The 19,790-nt window shown below is 56.6% G+C and overlaps 1 protein-coding gene and 1 pseudogene across 3 annotated transcripts in view; both read right to left on the reverse strand.

The window, feature by feature from the left end:
• Positions 1 to 19,790, reverse strand: part of HTT (huntingtin) — a 96,793-nt gene that overhangs the window by 30,422 nt on the left and 46,581 nt on the right. For all 3 annotated transcript variants that reach the window (XM_070400136.1, XM_070400132.1, XM_070400122.1), the window contains 12 exons: positions 14,667 to 14,869; positions 10,892 to 11,018; positions 9,638 to 9,765; positions 8,269 to 8,379; positions 7,177 to 7,254; positions 6,623 to 6,846; positions 5,593 to 5,671; positions 5,344 to 5,505; positions 4,287 to 4,342; positions 2,666 to 2,814; positions 2,142 to 2,278; positions 579 to 695 (listed from right to left, as the gene is read on the reverse strand). In XM_070400136.1, the coding sequence (XP_070256237.1) occupies positions 579 to 695; positions 2,142 to 2,278; positions 2,666 to 2,814; positions 4,287 to 4,342; positions 5,344 to 5,505; positions 5,593 to 5,671; positions 6,623 to 6,846; positions 7,177 to 7,254; positions 8,269 to 8,379; positions 9,638 to 9,765; positions 10,892 to 11,018; positions 14,667 to 14,869 (1,571 nt within the window). The remainder of the gene's footprint in view (positions 1 to 578; positions 696 to 2,141; positions 2,279 to 2,665; positions 2,815 to 4,286; positions 4,343 to 5,343; positions 5,506 to 5,592; positions 5,672 to 6,622; positions 6,847 to 7,176; positions 7,255 to 8,268; positions 8,380 to 9,637; positions 9,766 to 10,891; positions 11,019 to 14,666; positions 14,870 to 19,790) is intronic.
• Positions 15,551 to 19,699, reverse strand: LOC139007709 (glycolipid transfer protein-like; annotated as a pseudogene).

Genomic DNA, 19,790 nt, shown 5'->3' on the forward strand with positions numbered 1-19,790 from the left:
CTGAGCCACCTCACCCGCAAGGGGACGAGACCTCGAGCTCCCGCCGCCTCCACTGGCACGATGCCGCCTGCTCGGGGCACTAGAGTGGCAATTTCTGGGGTCCAGCATCTCCAATACCCTGTTCCTGCCTTCGGTGCACACGCAGGCCAGCCTTCTGCACCCACCCCTCTCCTCCTGGGGCCGCCGCCCACGTGTACCCCTTCTTAGGGTAACCCCCCCACACAGAGGGGCTCCACCTCCTCCTGGTCTGCCAAGCGCAGCCTGAGCCCATGGGGCTCATGGACTGGCTCCTCAGCAGCCAGGGCTGCTCCCCCTCCTTCCCACACTGGCTGTCCCTTCCCCACGTCCTCATCAGTGAAAAGGAGAAAGATGTCGGCCACTCTAGGGATTAATGGGGACACGACATCCCTGGGCCCGGGGTCCCACACTGTACAGCGGGGACAAGAGCGGGAGCAGCTCACTGAGAGGAATGGAAGCTCCCTGTCCCGGGACCCGTGCAGACACTGCTGTGGGAGATGGACGTGTGTGAAGGAGGCCGGCCCCCCTGCGAGGTGCCCCCTTCCCCCAGCGCGGCCCACCTGCTGCTTGGCGAGCATCGGGAGGAGGATGTCAGCCACCTGCCGCGACAGCCGCTTCCACCGGTCCTCGCTCTCCTTGTGGCACTGCTGCAGGACCAGGATCAGCATCTCCAGCACCTGCGGGCGGCAGGCGGGCTGTCACTCCTCCCCACTCGCCATCCCATCCCGCTCAGCGGGGGGACAGCAGGGCCAAGCCACCTGAGCCCAGCGACGGCCTGATGAGCCGAGAACTCCCCCTGGGACACGGGGCCAGGAGCAGCTCCTCCAGGGCCCGCTCCGCCTCGCCCTCATTATTCCTGTGAAGCTACGAGACTTCATAACCAAAGAAACGGCACAAAACAGAAACGACACTTACACCCACCTCTGGCAAACCCCAACACAGCCCGACCGAGCACCCTGCAGGCTTCACGCCCTCAGGGGCCAGGCATCTCCCACCGGGGCACCGCCTCTCAGCAGTGGCTGTGCCTGAGCGGTGGGCCAGCGGCCATGTCTGCGCAGAGGCAGCTCCGGGCCTGGCCCTGGTGAGCGTGCTGATGGCGGCTCCTGCCCAGAACAGCAGACACAACAATTGCCACAGGGCCTGCGAAGCTAGAAACCTTTCCCTGCCTGTTTACAGAGAATGAGAACGGAGCAGATGGAGAAGGGTGCCCATCGGGTCTCTAAATACAACTGCTAGAAAAGAGAGGCCTGCCCTAGCCAGTTTGGCTCAGTGGATAGAGCATCGGCCTGCGAACTAAAGGATCCCAGGTTCGATTCTGGTCAAGGGCATGCACCTTGGTTGCGGGTACATCCCCAGTAGGGGGTGTGCAGGAGGCAGCTGATCGATGTCTCTCTCTCTCTATCCCTCTCCCTTCCTCTCTGTAAAAATCAGTAAAATCTATTTTTAAAAAAAAAGAGAGGTACCCATGTAAGCCCACCCCGCACAAAGCCCTGACCACCCCGTCCCACCTGCCTCTCCCTTCAAGGCCCGTGGCCGTACCCTTACTGCACGAGAACACCTGCAGCGACCCCCCTACCCAAGGCCAGCGGCCCCTCTGTTCACCCACAAACCAGGCCGCCCACCAGCCCAGCGTGCTGGCCGAGAGCGGGCGGCGCTCACACCTCTAGGGCAGGTGTGCCTATTATGGCGGTTCTGGGACTTAACTAAACACCACGCGTGTAACTAAGCCTGACCGAGACTGACCACAGCGAGGAAGCAGAGACAGTGCTCCTGAAAAAAGCCCCTGACCTGACAGGTTTGAAGACAAATAGCTGGAAGGACGGACAAAGTGAGCGAGGGCCAGGCCGCTGGACACGCTGGAGTCACTAAGAAAGCCAGACTCTGCACTTACACTGCCTCCAGCTACCTGAGGTTCTCGCTCAACTTTCAGGATAACAGAACCAGAACCGCTGAGAGAGCGAGCTCCGCGCGGCCCCTCGGTGCTCTGGTCCTCCCCACGGGGCGGTGCTGCTTCAGACAGCCCCCCAGACCCTTGGGCCCCCAGCCGGGCCCCAGCCGGCCCAGAGCCACACCCACTCTACCCTGCGGGGGCGACGGAGGACGTGACGGCCACGGGCCCTCACCTGATGGTACTGGATGAGTCTCAGGAGCATCGACACCACCACCTCCTTCTGAGTTTCCAGCTCCTTCCCTGCGTCAGCTTTATTGGTCCCTCTTAAAACGAAGAGGTCGTGGACGATGGGCTGCAGAGCCGGGATGGCTGGGGGACAGAAGCTCTGCTGAGAAGCCGGGGGCGGCACGTCTGGAAAGCCCGTGCCTCCAGCCACAGCAGGGAGCACAGCAAGGTCCTACGGCAGCGGACGGTCCGTGTGCACGAAGGACACGTGTTTCCGTCAGGCCCTATCTGTACCGCACAGCGTTTTACTGCTTCTCTATTTTTACTGAAGTAGGTTCTAACTCCTCCGAGTAAAGAGTGTGCCCCCTCCGCGTGCACATGCACACACGTGTGAACACACGCGTGCACATGCACCCATGCGCACACACGGGGGCCACACAGCAGAGCAGTGCGGACACGGGGGCTGGGCCCGAGGACCAGCCTGCGGAGCAGCCAGGAGGGGGGAACCGCAGCGAAGGGCTGTCCTGTTACCGTGGGTCACGGCCTTCCTCCCGCTCGCCATGATGCCGTCGCAGAGCTGAATGATCTTAGGAATCCCAATGATCTGCTTTGAATGATAGCGCTCGTAAGACAGAAGGACCAGGAAGAAAAAGATGTTTGGAATGATTGCCTCTGAGTCCCTAGAAACAAAAACATCCACGTAGACACTCCCTTAAAACTGAGATACACGATCAATGAAGCAATACGAAACCCTCCACGGGAAGCGAGAGCTCGCCCGAGAGGCAGCCCCAGCGGGCTCCTTCCGTCCATCGCTCACGGCGCCTTCCCGTCTGTGCAGAGCCCGCGGCCCGCAAGGCTGAGCAGAGAGCACCGGCAGCCCTGGGCGCCCAGCAGAGCCAGCTCCGTGGGTCCCTCAGCTCCTCACTCTTCAGTCCAAGAAACTGCCCCAAGCAGGAAAAAGAACCCACTCACACTCAGGCGTCACATGGCTCGGAGGAGAGCCGGGTCTCCAGCCCCCGGGCCTCTCAGGACGCTGTCCTCGGCACGGATCCCCAGCTACTCAGTAAGCAGTGCAGAAGCTAGCGAGGGGAGCCCTGGCGGGTGGCTCGCTGGCTGCAGCATCATCCCGTGCACCAAAAGGTGGCGGGTTCAAGTCCAGTCAGGGCACATACCCAGGCTGTGGGTTGGATCCCCCATTGTGGTACGTACAGGAAGCAACCGATCAATGTCTCTCTCTCTCAAATCAATAAAAACATATCCTCAGGTGAGGATTAAAAGAAAAAGAATTTTAATTTTCAATAATTATACTCCCACACCTGCACAGGGAAGCATTAACCCTTCCTGTGTAGCAAGTAAAGCTGTAGCTGACATAAGTGCATGGTAACTGCCTCTGCTAAAGCCAACCACATCTAAACGCTCTGTAAGGTTAAGAGCTAGTGTTCAACAGATCAGATTTCATTTAGAAACTGAGTATCATAATTAGATGCTGTGAAACCTGACAGAACAGCTTCTAAACTAGTCTTCAGATACCCATTAATTTTATTTATTTTTTATATGTTTCCACCAATTTCAGAGAGGAAGGGAGAGGGAGAGATAGAAACATCAATGATGAGAGAGAATCACTGATCGGCTGCCGCCTACATGCCCCTGACTGGGGATTGAGCCCACAACCTGGGCATGTACCCTGACCGGGAATCGAACTGTGACCTCCTGGCCCATAGGTCGACGCTCAACCACTGAGCCACACCGGCCTGGCCTCATTAATTTTTAAGAGAAACAAAAATGCATAGCAAATTAGTCAGATTTCCATTTAAAAATACCCAGCAAAAATGCCTAACCATCCACCCTGACTGCTGTGGATCAAGTGGTTGAGCGTTGACCCATGACCGAAGAGTCTTGGGTTCAATTCCCGGTCAGGGCACAGGCCTGGTTGTGGGCTCGATCCCCAGAGTGGGGAGTGCAGGAAGCAGCTGATTTGTGATTCTCTCTCATCATTGATGTTTCTCTCTCTTCCCCTCTCCCTAAAAAAAGATCAATAAAAACATTTTTTTAAATGCCTAGCAGCCCTTTAAAGTATGTTCATGTTAATAATCTAAAACTACATGCACTTACATAACAAGAACAAGAGTGTAAAAGCAGAAAACTCCGTTACCTGAACTGGCCCACTTCAATGTACTCGAACTGCTTCAGCACGAACCCGATGAACACCTGCAGCAGGGGAGAAGCGTCACTTCAACAACGAGAACGAGAACGCGCCCCGGGCTCCCTCGCTCCCCACTATCTGTGTAAATCTGTCACTGACAAGAACTCAAACATCTTAACTGCGTCAGACTGGAGCTTCGGGCCCTTCCAGGGCCCCGTAAACATTTCCTGAGCACGGAGGAGAGACCTCTGGAGAACAAATAATGAACTCAGGGGACACCGGGCAGTACCTGCCACACCAGGGCCTCCTTGTCCAGCTCGAGGAGCCCCACGCGGGGCGCTGGGTGGTGCAGGATGGCCCAGGAGCAGACGCAGTGTGTCAGGCCCGCGTGAGAGCCAACAGTGGTCCCACTCCATTCCAAGCACCACCTGCTCACCCAACCCGAACACGGACTGCCTCGCCCACTGCGTTCTCCCCGCCGGCCCTGTCACCCCCGCACACAGCCGGCGCTCAGTAAATCGGAATGGAGCTCAGCGGTCTGCGGCTCGCTTCCCACCGTTCAGGAAGCCTGCGTGGCCCTGAGAACTCGGGAACCAGGGCACTGAGTGGCGAGAGCCAGGGAACCAACATGAGGGGTTGCTCGTGGCCAAGCCCCAACGCTACCAAGTCCGGTGGCGGGACAGAGCTGTGCGGGCCGAGGCAGGAAGCGCCGGCTGCCGATGGGCTCAGCGCGCCTGCCGAGAAGCAGGCCTGTCCATGCTCAGGCGGCCCCCAGCGTCCACGTGCCAGAGGCGGCTTCAGGGGGAGAAAGCAGCGTGTCATGCCGCCTTGCACAGGCTATGGGAGAGCCTCTGGCCAATGGGACCAGGGTCCAGGGTGACCCCAACAGCCCAGAGCAGATGGGGAGACCCCCAATGCGCGCCAGGCCCGGCGGCCAGTCCTGGGGAGACGCAGAGACTGGCGGGAGGAACAGTGCCTTCCTTGCCGTAGGTGGCGGTGGCGTCCCCCTGCGGCCACTCTCACCAAGTCGCAAACAGGTGCGGAGACGAAAGGCCCAGTGACTCACCTGGTCTGAGTCCAGGAGACAGTAGTTGACCCGCAGCTGGACCAGCTGCGCCAGCAAGTCCAGGACCTGCCTCTGCAGCTGCACGGACGTGGTGGTCGTGTACTGCTTCAGCGCCTTTATGACCAGAGGCTCGAACAGCCGGATGTGACTGTGAATGGCGTTCTAGGACGAGGCAGAGGGCGCCATGAGTGCGCCTCCACCGCCAGGCCCAGGCCGCTCTCCCACGCGCTCTCCGGCGGCCCCGCGTACCTTGTCCGCACGGGTCTTTGTGATGCTCGAGAGGTTTGTCTTCAGCTGGGTGGACACCTTCTGCAGCACGTCGAACCACCTGCCGATGGAGACCGCCCTTCACTGCTCGGCTGGGACTCAGCGCGCCCGTGTCGGCTCCATCTTCAGTGAGGACAGCCAGGCTGCTGTGAGTCCCGGCCCGGCAGCGGGCTAGACGGTGACGGCCATGGAAAGGGAGTCGGGAGACAGCACTTGGTTTTCTTGGAAAAATTTTTGTTGAAACACATCAATTACACGCTTCTCTTTGTGAGAAACAGCTGAGAGGACCGGGACACCCCGCACACACTTGCTTGTTATTTACACCGTGTCATCAAAGCGTTCGCAGAGCCTGTCCGAGACGCGGACATACAGCAAGCGCGTCCCGACGTGAGGCCGGCCACGGCACGGCACGGCCCTCGGCCCGGACTCTAGTGCTCTGACACGACAGGGGAACGTGCTCTCCTGCTCCTGCGCACGCAACTCAAACGCCGGCTCAGGACTGGGTCGTTCCAGAGACAGCTAACTACTGTGCTGCAGGCCGCACAACCACAGCCGTCAGTGTCGGTGAAGAGACATCAGCACACTCACAAGGCACAGAGGCCACCAGGGCTCCCCACCCACACACCTCTGTGCACCGCCCTGGGCCCCTGCGAGGTGCCCCTTCACCTGAAGTGACCCCAACAGTGGCCCTCACGTAGGGAGTGCGGGGCGCACCGGGAAACACCAAGGCCTTCCCATGAGGACGGGCTCGCCATGGTTCGGCCGTGACGTTGGCACCACCCGCCGCATCCTCTGGCCCAGCCACTGGCCCCTCCCTGGCCCGCGCTCTGAGGCAGGCGGGCCGGGCCGGGCCTGCAGCGCCTCTGTGGCAGCATGTTTCCCAGAAGTCCCTGCACGGAGCGGGCCCCTCGGGGACGCTGGCTCCTCTCTCTGTTTCTCATAAATCAGTCCCTGCTTGCTCCCTCTGTTTCCCCCACGGCCGTTCCTGCCCCGAGCGCCGCGGCAGGGTTACCCGGAGGCATCGTGGTCCGGCTCGGCCTGCACCATGTTGCGCAGGCTGGCGTCCGCCAGGGCCTGGGTGAAGTGGGTGTAGGGAGCCATGAAGCAGTAGTGGTACAGGCCGGGCCTCAGGCTGGACGAGCCGAGGCGCTGGGCTCGGCCCTGGCACTTGCTGGGGTTGGACGACAAGCCATCAAACTGGGAGGCCAGGTTTGTCCCAAAGAGAGTCTTGAGCAGCTAGAGAGAAAGAGGAGGCTGTCAGCACGCCCTGCACACAGCACGAGCCCCATGCCCACAGGAAGCCATCAAAGATGGTGGAGGGGGGGTGCAGACATGGGGTTCCCGCTGAGAACCCCTTCACACCGTGAGGTGCTGCCGTCACCTTCACCAACAGCCCTGTGGTCTCGAGTTGTGCATGAGACCGGGGGACACGGCTGTGTAGGAGGGTCGGCAGAGCTTCCACGACCCTCTGCCCCCTGCCCGCCCCCCGTGACGAGCAGCGCCACCTCCTGTGGCAGCAGCCCCACGTCGTGCCTGGACGGCGGCTGAGAAAAGAGCCCTCCTCACCTGCTGGACGCAGACCGTGGCCATCGTGGGCTCCCGGCTGAAGCAGGACCTCAGGTAGCCCAGGACCTCCTCCACGCACTGCGGGGGAAGCGGGCGCTGCAGGAGGCTGGGGGCGCTGGCTCCCGCGCACGCCTAGCCTGCAGCCCTCAGACCACTCCCAGCTACGACGCCCGCCACTCAGTGACCCCGCGCCCGTTGGCAGCCACCACCGCCCAGGCCCCACTGCAGGCACCAAAGACCAAGAGGCCACAGGAGTGACAGCATCTGCAGGAGCTGCGGCTGGGGAGGGGGGACAGGGAGGAGGAGAGGGTGTGGAGAGGGGCCATTGTAGACAGGGCCCCAGGCAGGTCTCCCGGAGTGGGACGCCCCACCTCTGGCAGGTTTCACTCTGAAGGGCAATCACTGAGCACCCCCAGACCAGAACAAAGAGGTGCCTGCCACTAGAGACAAGGGCCGCACGCACGCACGGGCAAAGGCACAGGCGTAACGGGAAGCAGCGGGTGGCTGCGTGACGGTGAAGACCGGTGACTATGGACGTGAAGAAAAGGTTTGGTGAACTCGGTTAGAGCCGGTGTTTCCCCGAAGGGCCGCATGTTCCCTGGCCCGGCACCTGGAACTCGGGCTCAAAATAAGACATGGCCCCCCGCGCACGCCGTCCGCAGCGGGCGGGCGCCACACGCTCTCTAAACTCTCCTCTGTGTCTGGACGTTTCCTTAGAGAACGGGGGTGGGGGGAGGGCGCTGGACTCGGAACCAAGTCCTCCTGCGGCCGTGCACCTCCTAGGTCTGCGTGTGCCCTTCCCACTTGCGAAGGTCAAGTAAGAAAATGAAGGCCGGGGCCAGCACAGTGTTAAACCCATCCACTTCTAGACTAGAGTGGGCCAAAGCTGATAGACAGTGAATAACTGAGATGGGTTCCTGTGAAGCCCCACCAGCCAGGAGCCAGCACAGCTCAGAGCCAGGCGCTGTGACAAAGCCTCCCCCGCTGCCGCTGCCGCCCCAGGTGCCGGGCCCACACCAGCCACCCCAGGCACTCGGCCCAGGGGCCGGCGGTGTGGCAGCTGCGGCTCAGCGAGAAGAAAAGACACTGCACCTTCCCGATGTCTTGCAGCGTGGCCAGCTCTAGGATCTGAGAGAGCACGTCCAAGGCCGAGCGCAGAAAGCCCCCGAACTTCTCCGTGCTGTTCTGAAGGTCCAGGGTGACCTTGGGGGAAGGGAGACACGATCACTGCACCGTCACGTCGGGGTGTCTGCAGCAGGGGGCGCACGCCAGCGGGGGTCCTGCCTGCCTGCCTGTCTGGCAGGGAAAGGCCAGGGAAAGGAAATCGCTCTTCCAGTATCTGTAGGAAACCTGTTTCTTTCACAGGCATCTTCTACTTATACTAACTCTACAGACAGAAACGACTCCTGACCTTCTGTCAAAATGGGAAAAATGGGAACCATCGCTCATAACCAGTGTCTGACAAGCAGCATTCCAAACTCATAACGTGCACGCCCTGTTCCACGAACTAGCATCCCTGGGGGACTCATCGGGTTCAGACCCACCGTTCAGCCTGGCAACAACACACGTGAAATTAGTCTGAGGAGGCACTGAATTCAGGCTCTAAAGGCCTCGGCCGAATTAAATGATGCAGCAGTCTGTCCCCCATTTAAAAACCGAAAGGTCAGGCCCAGGTACGATGGGCAAGAACAAGGCCAAAGGGAAGAAATGGGCGTGGAAACAGGAACTGGCCCAACCCTCAAACATGCGCGGTGAACAGAAAGCAGCTCAGTGGGACGAACTGACGGCCCCAGTGAGAGAGGAGCCAGGTCAGGGACACACGGGACAAAGACGTAGCGGGAACGACAGTGACCTCTCTCCTGTCGCCCTGAGGGTATCGTCCACAGGCCAGGAGGGAACGCCAGGTGTGCGAGCACCCGGAGCGAGAGGGTCCATGCAGCTCCGTCGGGGAGAGGGTGGGAAGCAGTCCATCCCAGCAGGCAATGGGGCAGGGGCATGGGGGTGAGAACGTGAAGACCAAGGGCTGGAAGCTACCACTAGAGGCCGAGCCAACTGTCACTCACATCCCCAGGTATGCACACAACTACCAACCCGAAGACATCAAGAACCCCGGGGAGGCCCGGCCGGCGTGGCTAGCGGTTGAGCGTCGACCCAGGACCAGGAGGTCACGGTTTGATACCCAGTCAGACAACATGCCTGGGTTGTGGACTTGATCCCCAGTAGGGGACGTGCAGGAGGCAGCCGATCAATGTTTCTCTCTCACGGATGTTTCTAGCTATCCCTCTTCCTTCCTCTCTCTCTAAAAAAAAGTCAACAAAAACATATTTTTAAAAAATGTTGTAACAGATAAACCGTGTCTCAGTAACACTGAGATGGTTTTCCATTTACCTAAAAAATAATCCTGCAAGAAGAAAGAGAGCGCCAGGAGGCACTGGGCAGGCGCAGGTGCAGAGCCGCGTACCTTGTAGTTGGCGTGCGTGGCCTTCAGGACGTCGTGCAGCCTGAGGTAGGAAGGAAGGTGGTAGAAGCTCCCCAGCGACGAGGGTTTATTGGCTGTGACGGGCCCTGTGGCATCTGACTGTCGAGAGGCTGTAACACACACACACACACACACACATTGAGATGGGAAGTGAGCCCCGCTGAGGCTGAGGCTGAGGCTGAGGCTGAGGCAGGTGCTACAACAGCGTTCGAGAAGCGTGCTAGTGGGATAAAATGCAAACTGTCCTGACTGGAGTGAGCAGTCATGAGGAACTGGCTGGCGAACGGCAGTGGAATAGGAGCGCCTCCCGGAAATATAGGAAGACAGACACGAAGAGCAGTGACGCTGGGCTCGCCTGCCCGCCTGCCCGCCGGCTGCCAATCCACAGGTCAGCAGCACGACTACCCCCCCTGCGGCCAATCGCACGCGCTCGGAGCCTGCAGCTGCGGCCAGGACGGTCCCGGCCCTTTCAGCCTCACACAGGGACGTGGGACATGCCCTGACAACCCACCTCTCACGGAGGCGGCGCCCCCCAAAGCTGCTCAAGCTGTTCAGACTCTGAGGGGACCCTCTGCCAGTCTCCTCGGCAGATGGCAGTCAGCCCCGAAGCCCTGCAGCCCAAGGGCTGCGGTCAGTCCCCCCCCCCCGCCCCCCCCCGGACGCCAGCTCTGGGAGCTCACACGCAGGCTCTCCCAGCAGAGTGAGCGGAGGGTCGGACTGGCCCCCACCTGCTCTGCCCGGTGCCCCTCGAACACGGACCGCGTGGCTGTGGAGCACTGAACTCTGAGACTCACCGGGGGTGACGTCCCAGGTTCCTCTCACTCAGATGACTGTCCCCTTTCTCTCCTGCGGGGCGCTCCCCACTGTAATTTCCCATTTCCCTCTGGGGATCGCCTCTGCTCCCCGACACTACACCGCCTCCCTCCCCGACCACCAGGATCCCGCCCCGCTCCGCAGTGAGCCGGGCAGGCAGGGCGGAGGCGGCCCGCAGGCTGCAGTGACCGCCCATGAGCTACACACGCAGAGATGCTTAGGACCCATGTGGTCTGGACACACGAGTTCATGTTAATATCTGGAACCGCACCTGGAAAACCATTCCTCTGGCTTCACTGCTGTGTATTTTATTTCCAAAAAGTACCAAGTTATTCCATTATTTTGACCCGTGTAAGCATAGGCCCTAAACGTCTAGGACACAGATGCCCCCCCCCCTCCCCGCCCCCCGTCAGTGCCTCCTACCGGGGCTGGCGTCGCTGCTTTTCTTGGGGCTCAGCGGCACGGACGCCTGCTCGCTCGGCTCCTTCTCCTTGCCCTTCCGCCGAATGGGGCTGAGAGCAGGGGCGCTTGTCAGGGACGGCAGGGCTGCCTGGAACAGAGCAAGGACCCGGGAGTAAACCGCACAGAAACTGCAGTCTACAGCCCAGTGATGGCGAACCTATGACACGCGTGTCAGAGGTGACACTCGAACTCATTGTTTTGGTTGATTTTTCTTTGTTAAATGGCATTTAAATATATAAAATAAATATCAAAAATACAAGTCTTTGTTTTACTATGGTTGCAAATATCAAAAAGTTTCTATATGTGGCACGGCACCAGAGTTAAGTTAGGGTTTTTCAGAATGCTGACACGCCGAGCTCAAAAGGTTCGCCATCACTGGGCTAGCCTATGGTTTTCCATTTATTGAAAAGCATCCGCCCACAGAGTTCATCTTCTCTGCGAATCCACATTCAGAGCTCAGAAACTGCATAACCATGTCCATCAGCCAACCCCTCACCCCACACGGTGGGTGTGGACAGCCCTTCCTGACAGGCGTGTGGGAACGTGGGATGGAGGGCCCTGGCGCCCGGCAGGACACAGCCCAGAGCAGCGCCAGAGCGTTCTCCGGGAGCCACGTCTTAAACACCACCTTCCCGGTAAGGAAGCAGGCTCGCGGGGGAGGTCACAGCTGAGGGCACAGAGCTGGTGGCCCACAGACTGCGGAGGCCCTGGCTCCCAGGCTGCAGGGGGCAGCCCACAGGGGCCGTGAGGATGCCGACAGAGCCTGGGCCCAGGCCCCAGCTGGGGCCTCACTCGGGATCTCAGAGAACTCACCGTGCACGTCAGCGTGAGGCCCGCAAAGCGGACGTGATGGCTGCGGGCAGGGAGGACTGAGACAGGGGAGGACTGGAGAGCAGCACAGATGACTGCCCTGGAACACGCTAAGGGGAGGGGCCAGGCACGCAAGACACCGGTGTGACTCCATTTACATGTCGCAACAGGCACCTCCCCACTGAAATGGAAAGGCCTGGGGTTGCCAGGAGCCGGGGGCATGGAGGGTGACGGCTAAGGGCACAGCGTTCCTTTCTGGGCTCTAAAACTGACTGCAGTGGCGGCCAAGCGACTGTGGCACTGAAAGAGTGACCCGCACACTGCAGGGGGAGGGGCAGGGACATGGATGACGCCAACTGCATCACATCAACATGCTGCTTCTAAACACTGAGGCTGCCCTGACCGGTTTGGCTCAGTGGATAGAGCGTCGGCCTGTGGACTGAAGGGTCCCAGGTTCGATTCCGGTCAACTGCATGTACCTGGGTTGTGGGCACATCCCCAGTGGGAGGTGTGCAGGAGGCAGCTGATCGATGTTTCTCTCTCATCGATGTTTCTAACTCTCTATCCCTCTCCCTTCCTCTCTGTAAAAAAAATCAATAAAATATTTAAAAAAATAATAATAAATAAATAAATAAATCAAACACTGAGGCTGCTTCAGCCTCGGATGAGATGCTCTGCCCGTCTGGCCGGAGCAGTGGCAGTGAACAGAGGAAACAGTCTGTGTTCCTGCGTGTGTGCATGTGCATGTGCACATGTGTGTGTGTATAGGTACGTGCACATGTATATGTACATGTATGTAAACAGTTTCTTGAGAGATACTTCGTAGGGAAAACAAAGGACTTGGGGGGAGAATGAAGAGTTGCAATGACTCCCACGTGTCCAACTTTACAAAACACACAGTGAGCCCGGCCGGCGTGGCTCAGTCAGCTCAGTGGTTGAGCATCAACCTATGAGCCAGGAGGTCACGGTTCAATTTCCAGTCGGGGCACAGGCCCGGGTTGCAGGGTTGATCCTCAGTGGGGGGCGTGCAGGAGGCAGCCTACCAATGATTCTCTCTCATCATTGATGTTTCTCTCTCTCCCTCTCCCATCCTCCCTGAAACCAATAGAAACATTAAAAAACACACACGAAGCGAGAGGAGCGGGGCCGGCACAGACGGTGGGCCGCGCAGCTCCGGTGCAGCCAGGTCTGGGCTGGCTGTGAAGCGCCAGGCAGAAGTGCCGAGAGGCGGCGGACCACACAGGATGGCGCTGCCAGGCCTCGGGCCTCTGATGCTTAGCTGCTGCCTGCTCCGCCGGCCCACACGAGAGCACTGTCTACATGTGGCTACTGAAGTGCAAATGCCATGACTGACATCAGAAGTCAGTACCCCGTGCACTGCCGATGGGAATGCAAACTGGAAAACATCAAAAACGGAGCTACCATCTGACCCAGCAATTCCACGCCTGGGATACAGCCACGGAAACGCAAACACTATTGGAAAGGATATGGTGCCCCTCTGTGCTCACCGCAGTTATTTACAGTAGCCAAGACATGGACACAGGCCCAGTGCCCACCTGCAGATGAGTGGATAAAAGCCGTGGTATGCGCACACAATGGAACACTACCCAGCTATTAAGGAGAATGAAATCCTACCACCTGCAGCAACATGGATAAATCTAGAGGCTATGATGCTGAGTGAAATAAGTCAGACAGACAAAGACAAACACCATATGATTTCACTTATTGTGGAATCTAAAACACAAAATAAGTGAACAAACTCAAAGATACAGAGAACAAAGTGATGGCTGCCAGAGGGGAGGGTGCCTGGGGGACCGGGTGGGAAAGGGGAGGGGCTAAGAAGTACAGTTTGGTAGATACAGACTGTCCAGGGACGTGAGGTTCAGCCGAGGGAATACAGGCAATGACAATGCAGTAACTATGCTTAGTGCCAGGTGGGGACAGAGTTATCAGGAGGATCACGTCATAAATTATAGAAATGTGCAACCACTGTAATTTACACCTGAAACTGATAGTGAACGTCAACTGTACTTGAAAAAAAGAAGTTCTGTTCCTTAGTCACAGTGGCTGCATGTCAAGGGCGCAGTAGCCACAGGCGGTGCGGGCCACTCTCCTGGCTGGCACAGATGTGGCACGTTTCCATGGTTACCGAGCATGATGCAGGGCAGAGCCCAGAAAGCATTCATGGTGGGCGAAGACCACACCTGGAACACGCCCGGAACAGAAGAGTCAGGGAAGCAAGAGCCAATTGGAAGCCAGGAGAGAACGTGCCAGGACAGGAACTGAGGCGGGGGGACACAGGACCGAGAAGCACCAACAAGGTTCAAAGACTGACCTGGTAGGAGGGGCTGCTGGGGAACGTGTGGCACCAATCAGACCTGCGGCTAAGAATGGGTGTGGCGGTGACAGAGGCCAGGCAGCGTCCTCGGAGGCCAGTGTCAGGCCGTGTGGAGCAGGGAGCAGCAGACAAGGCTGCAGGGAGGCTGGCAGTGAGGAGAGCCTGAAGGCAGACGGGTCTGCTCGAGAGAGGGGACAGAGGCGCAGAGGGGAGTGTGCTCTGTCGGAACCCACGTGGGAAGAGCCGGCTGTTGGTCTGGAGGTGACTGTACTGACTGTGCTTCACAGAAAAGCACAGTGTTTGCCGACACGTCAGGAGAGAGCAGACGGGACGTGCCAGCACTTCAAGCCTGGCTTTCTTGCTAACGAGGAACGCCCGCTACAGCTAGCTTTGCCCTCGGAGGCAACGGTACTTGAGGACGAGACCAGAGGGCTACGAACTGGATGATGGCATTTTGTATGAAATTCTGAGTCACAACATGAGCAAGCTTGTTCACTTAAAGCACAGAGCGCGGGACAGACGGCTGGGCACACACAGGCACGCCTGAAGGCCAGTCGACGGCATGGCCCGGCCCGGGCATGAGGTTACCTTCCCTGCGGGTCCAGGCGCCACCTCGTCCAGCACGTGGGCGCAGATGTTGATCACCTTCAGCAGGTGGGAGAAGAGCTGCTCCACCATGGGCACCAGGCTCCGGTCCCCCAGCGCTGGCCACGCCTCCTCCTGCTTGGCGGCTGCCGGGGCGGCCTCTTCCTCGGCGGCCCATGAGCTTCTCAGAGATCGGGGGGCACTGGCTGTGATACAGGCACAGGTGTTACCTCCACCCCCGCGGCGTGCGGGAAAGAGAGCACTTAGGAAACCCGTGGCAGTCAGACCCATCCACACGCACACCTCCACCTGACAGCCACCGTTACCTCAAATCACCAGGAAACTCACATTTCCCCCAAAACATGCTCCCAATTTCCATGCCGGTCACCATCACACTCCCACCCAGAGTGGCAGTCACCCGAGGGGCGGCCCCGCCTGCGCAGGGCGCCTCCACTCTCCCGCCGCCTGCTCCTGCACAGCACGTGGTGCTGGACTCACTCCTCCCCCAACTACAACCTGAACCTCCCAGTTTCCCCTCCTCCAACACAGCCAGGGCGCGAGTGATCCTTCTAAACTACAGGAGGGCCAGGGAGGTTAGTACTACTACTAACAATTAATACAGCAATTAATCAATAATAACACAGGAATGCACTCTGTGATTTGCATACTCACAACTGTAAACCTACATTTTTTGGTCATATTTTTTTAAATCTAAATTCTGTACTGTTGAAAGTATTACATGTCTCCTTTTCCCCCCATTGACTCCCCCTGGCTACTCCCACCCCTAACACATGCCCTCACTGTCTGTGTCCACGGGTTATGCTTATATGCATGCATACAAGTCCTTTGGTTGATCTCTTACCCACCCCCCCTTACCCTCTCCTGCCTTCTCTCTGAGATGCTTCTCTGTCTCTATTTTTGTCCATCAGTTTATGTTGTTCATTATATTCCACAAATGACTGATATCATGTGATATTTATCTTTCTCTGACTGGCTTATTTCACTTAGCATAAATAATGCTCTCCAGTTCCATCCATGCTGTTGTGAATGGTAAGAGTTCCTTCTTTGTTACCGCAGCGCAGTATTCCATTGTGTAGATGTACCACAGTTTTCTAATCCACTCATCTGCTGATGGGCACTTAGGCTGTTTCCAGATCTTAGCTATGGTAAATTGTGCTGCTATGAGCATAGGGGTGCACATGTCCTTTCTGATTGGTATTTCTGGTTTCTTGGGATATATTCCTAGAAGTGGGATCACTGGGTCAAATGGGAGTCCCATTTTTAGTTTTTTGAGGAAATGCCAGACTGTTCTCCACAGTGGCTGCTCCAGTCTGCATTCCACCAGCAGTGCACGAGCGTTCCTTTTTCTCCACATCCTCTCCAGCACTTGTCATTTGTTGATTTGTTGATGATAGCCATTCTGACAGGTGTGAGCTGGTACCTCATTGTTGTTTTGATTTGCATCTCTCGGGTGATTAGTGACTTTGAGCATGTTTTCATATGTCTCTTGCCCTTCTGGATGTCCTCTTTCAAAAAGTGTCTATTTACTAGGTCCTTTGCCCATTTTTGATTGGATTGTTATCTTCCTTTTGTTAAGTTGTATGAGTGCCCTATAAATTTTGGAGATTAAACCCTTATTGCAGATAACATTGGCAAATGTGTTCTCCCATGCAGTGGGCTCTCTTGTTGTTTTGTTGATGGTTTCTTTTGCTATGCAGAAGCTTTTTATTTTGATGTAGTCCCATTTATTTATTTTCTCCTTAGTTTCCATTGTCCTAGGAGATATAGGGGTAAAGATGCTACAATATATGTCTGATATTTTGCTGCCTATGGATTCTTCTAAGATTTTTAGGGTTTCCCGTCTTACACTTAAGTCTCTTATCCATTTTGAGTTTATTTTTGTGTATGGTATAAGTTAATAGCATAGTTTCATTTCTTTGCATGTATCTGTCTAATTTTCCCAACACCATTTATTGAAGAGACTGTCTTAACTCCACTGTATGCTCTTGCCTCCTCTGTCAAATATTAATTGAGCATAATGGCTTGGGTCGATTTCTGGGTTCTCTGTTCTGTAAACCTACTTTTGAACAGAGCATATTCTTGTATTATTTGTTACTAACTAGAGGCCCGGTGCACGAAATTTGTGCACGGGAGGGGGTGGGTCCCTCAGCCCAGCCTGTACCCTCTCGCAATCCGGGACCTTTTGGGGGATGTCCGACTGCCGGTTTAGGCCTGATCCCACAGACATCCCTCTCACAATCTGGGACTGTGGCTCTTAACTGCTGGCCTGCCTGCCTGATTTCACCCCTAAAACTCAAGCTTCTTCTTTTTTATTTTTAATATTTATATTTCTTCTTTTTTATTTTAAAATTCAAGCTTCTTGAGAACATGAGGCGTTTAACATTATTCCATATTCCTTACAGAGAGCTAAGCATGGTAAACACAGCAAATACTTAATACTTATGGCTTCTATGCAAACACTTTGCACCAGGCATGTTTTAATAGGCAGTCTCCAAACACTTGAACTGTAAAACCTAAAAGTAGAGCACTCAGATTTCAGGCATCAGGTGCTACTAGCAGGATTTCTATCCCAATTCAACTCTAGTTCTGAGCGCTCAACAGTCGGTACAAATGGCCTTCACTAGTTCCAAAGTTTGTGTGTGTGTTTGTGATTCCGAAATAGAGGTTTATTTACTAAGAGTTATTTAGTGTTTGCATAAAAATCACCAGTTGTTCCTCATTGGGTTTTTAACACACATGAATTCTTTTGGGGCCCCTCTATCACCCCAACACTTTCAAAATACAGCTCTTGTGAGTGCCAGGAGGGACAGTTACGGCAGCGAGGTGTTTCCTTGGGTCTCGGCATCGGGAGGGTCGTGGTCTTCCCTCTGAGAGAACACAAGTGATGGGTAGTTTCTCAGGTGGGGTAGGCTGTCCCTGAAGGAAACACTTATGCAGAAGAATGCCAACTCAGTCATCTGGGTCCGTTCCTCAGACCTGATAGCTTTGAAATACAGTCCCCTTGGTCAAGGTCACCAAAGGCTTGCTGGTTGTTTTCAACTATAAAAAACTGTCAGGAAAAAGACAGTAGAAAGAGTGGGGTCTATACTGACAGCGCTGTGACACTGGGCTGTGCAACCACAGGAGAGCACACAGCAGTCTGCTTTAAAAAAAATCCTGTATAATTTCAAATCCGACTCCTCGTGGGCCTTACATGGCCTGAAACATCTCTGCACCAGATCCTCATTTTTAAAATGAGGTGTATGACAGGGCTCCCCCAGGCTCACACACCACGTGCGGGGACGGGGACAGAAAACCCTAGGACTTGACTTATTAGCAACATTAACTGATTTTCATCGCACTGAAATGAAGGCAGTCGGTCTGTGCTGCTGTGCAATTAAAGGTGATGCAGAAGAGGGTGGTTATTTATTGCTCTGTTAGGACAGACCCCAAAAATGACTTTTCAGAAACCAGGGCTGCCCCCTGCAACCCCAGCCAGACTCTGGGCCACTCTGGGGCACCCAGGCCAAGGTGGCCTGCCAGCTTGCTTCACAGTGATTCTGGCTGGTCTGTTTCTGGGGGTGCCGGCTGCGGGCACGCTTACACCTTGTAGTTGAGCTCGGCGTTCATCTTGGTGTACATCTCCTAGATGACGTCAACGGTGGCCGTGTAGCTGACCAGGAACAGGCGGACCTTCTCCGGGCACTCCTTCTCCGTCACGTTCTGGCCCTTGGAGAGCGCTTTCAGGAAGTCGGACTTGTAGGGCGCGCTACATAGCGCTGCCTGGAAGATCTTCTGCACGATCCAGCCGTGGTACTTCTTGAGCGCCATCTCCTAGGCCTTGGTGGCGTTGACGCGGATGAGGTTGGGGTGGCTCTCGTCCCGCTCCCTGTCGCAGATGCTCTGCAGGAAGACCCTAGGTGAAGCGGAGGCCCCTTTTCAGCCACGTCAGCGCCAGCGTGGCCCCCACTTTGGGCCACTCTGCTCCATCCATTTCCTTTTGCTCCTCCAGGATGTTCTGCAGGGTCCGGAACTCGGCCGGGTCGGTGTTGTACACAGCTTTGATTTTCGTGATGTTACCACTTATGTCTGCCTCGATGGGCGTAAACACTGGGGACCCAAGGCAGTCGAAGAAGGGTGGCAGGTGGGACACCGCCTCCAGGACGGGCCCGGTCTCAATCTGCTTGTCTGAGGGCAGCGGCTTCAGCAGGTGCTCGGCCAGCGGCACCATTTCAGGGTTGAGGCCGGCAGTGATGCCGTTTTCTAATCGGATCTTCCTCTTCCTTTCCCAGCACACTCCACACCTACTCCAGATGGACCACCCCAACCCCACAGACCCTTAAGACCTTCCCCTCTATTTCTTTGACTTTCCCTCATCAAACTTGCACCCTATCGTGTTGCCTAGGGGCGCCCCGAACCGCTACCTGGGGGGTGGAGCCAGCCCTGCGAGGGGCCGTGGTGGTTCTGGTCTAATGATCATTATGGTCATGATGGCGTTACAGCCGCTGGCTTTTTATGTATATACAGATTATTGTCTTAATTAGTAGTAGTAACCTATGCTTGCCCACCCATCCTAATTCACCTGTTGGTCCCGTTCATGAAGCTCCTCAATGGCCTCCACAGCAAGCAGGACAAGTCCTCCTGTGGATGCTGGGGACCCCACACCACTGATTTCAGCGGGTCCCCCGCCTCCCGGCCACATTCTCCATCCCAGTCCTCATCCCTACATCCAGTCTTCAGCTGTCACACCATTTCTCACGTCTCCAGGCCTTTGCACGTGCTGTGCCCTCCATCACGGGCCCTTTCCTGCCAGCCCATAAGAAGTCTTGTATCCCGTCCTAAGGGCAGTGATTGCGGCCACTCTGTGCTGCCGCTGCACTTCAGTTCCACGTGGCCCCGAATCTGCATTTGACGTGAGAACGGAGCCCACACACCGTGCTTTCTCACCACCCAGTTGCTGAGACAGTGCCTGGCCCATGTGCCCCTAAACTGAAATGAGAAAGGAGCCTGCCTGTGCCTCTCGCAGGGGCTACACTGGGAAAGGGCTCCACTGGGACACTGGACACAGACTAGCTGCCGACAGCACACGCCGACAGCGGACACCTGCGCACACGGTAACGTCTGGCG

Source organism: Myotis yumanensis, unplaced genomic scaffold (genome assembly GCF_028538775.1).
Source record: "Myotis yumanensis isolate MYYU_CA2020_CCGP unplaced genomic scaffold, mMyoYum1.0.hap1 SCAF_1, whole genome shotgun sequence".
NCBI lineage: Eukaryota > Metazoa > Chordata > Mammalia > Chiroptera > Vespertilionidae > Myotis > Myotis yumanensis.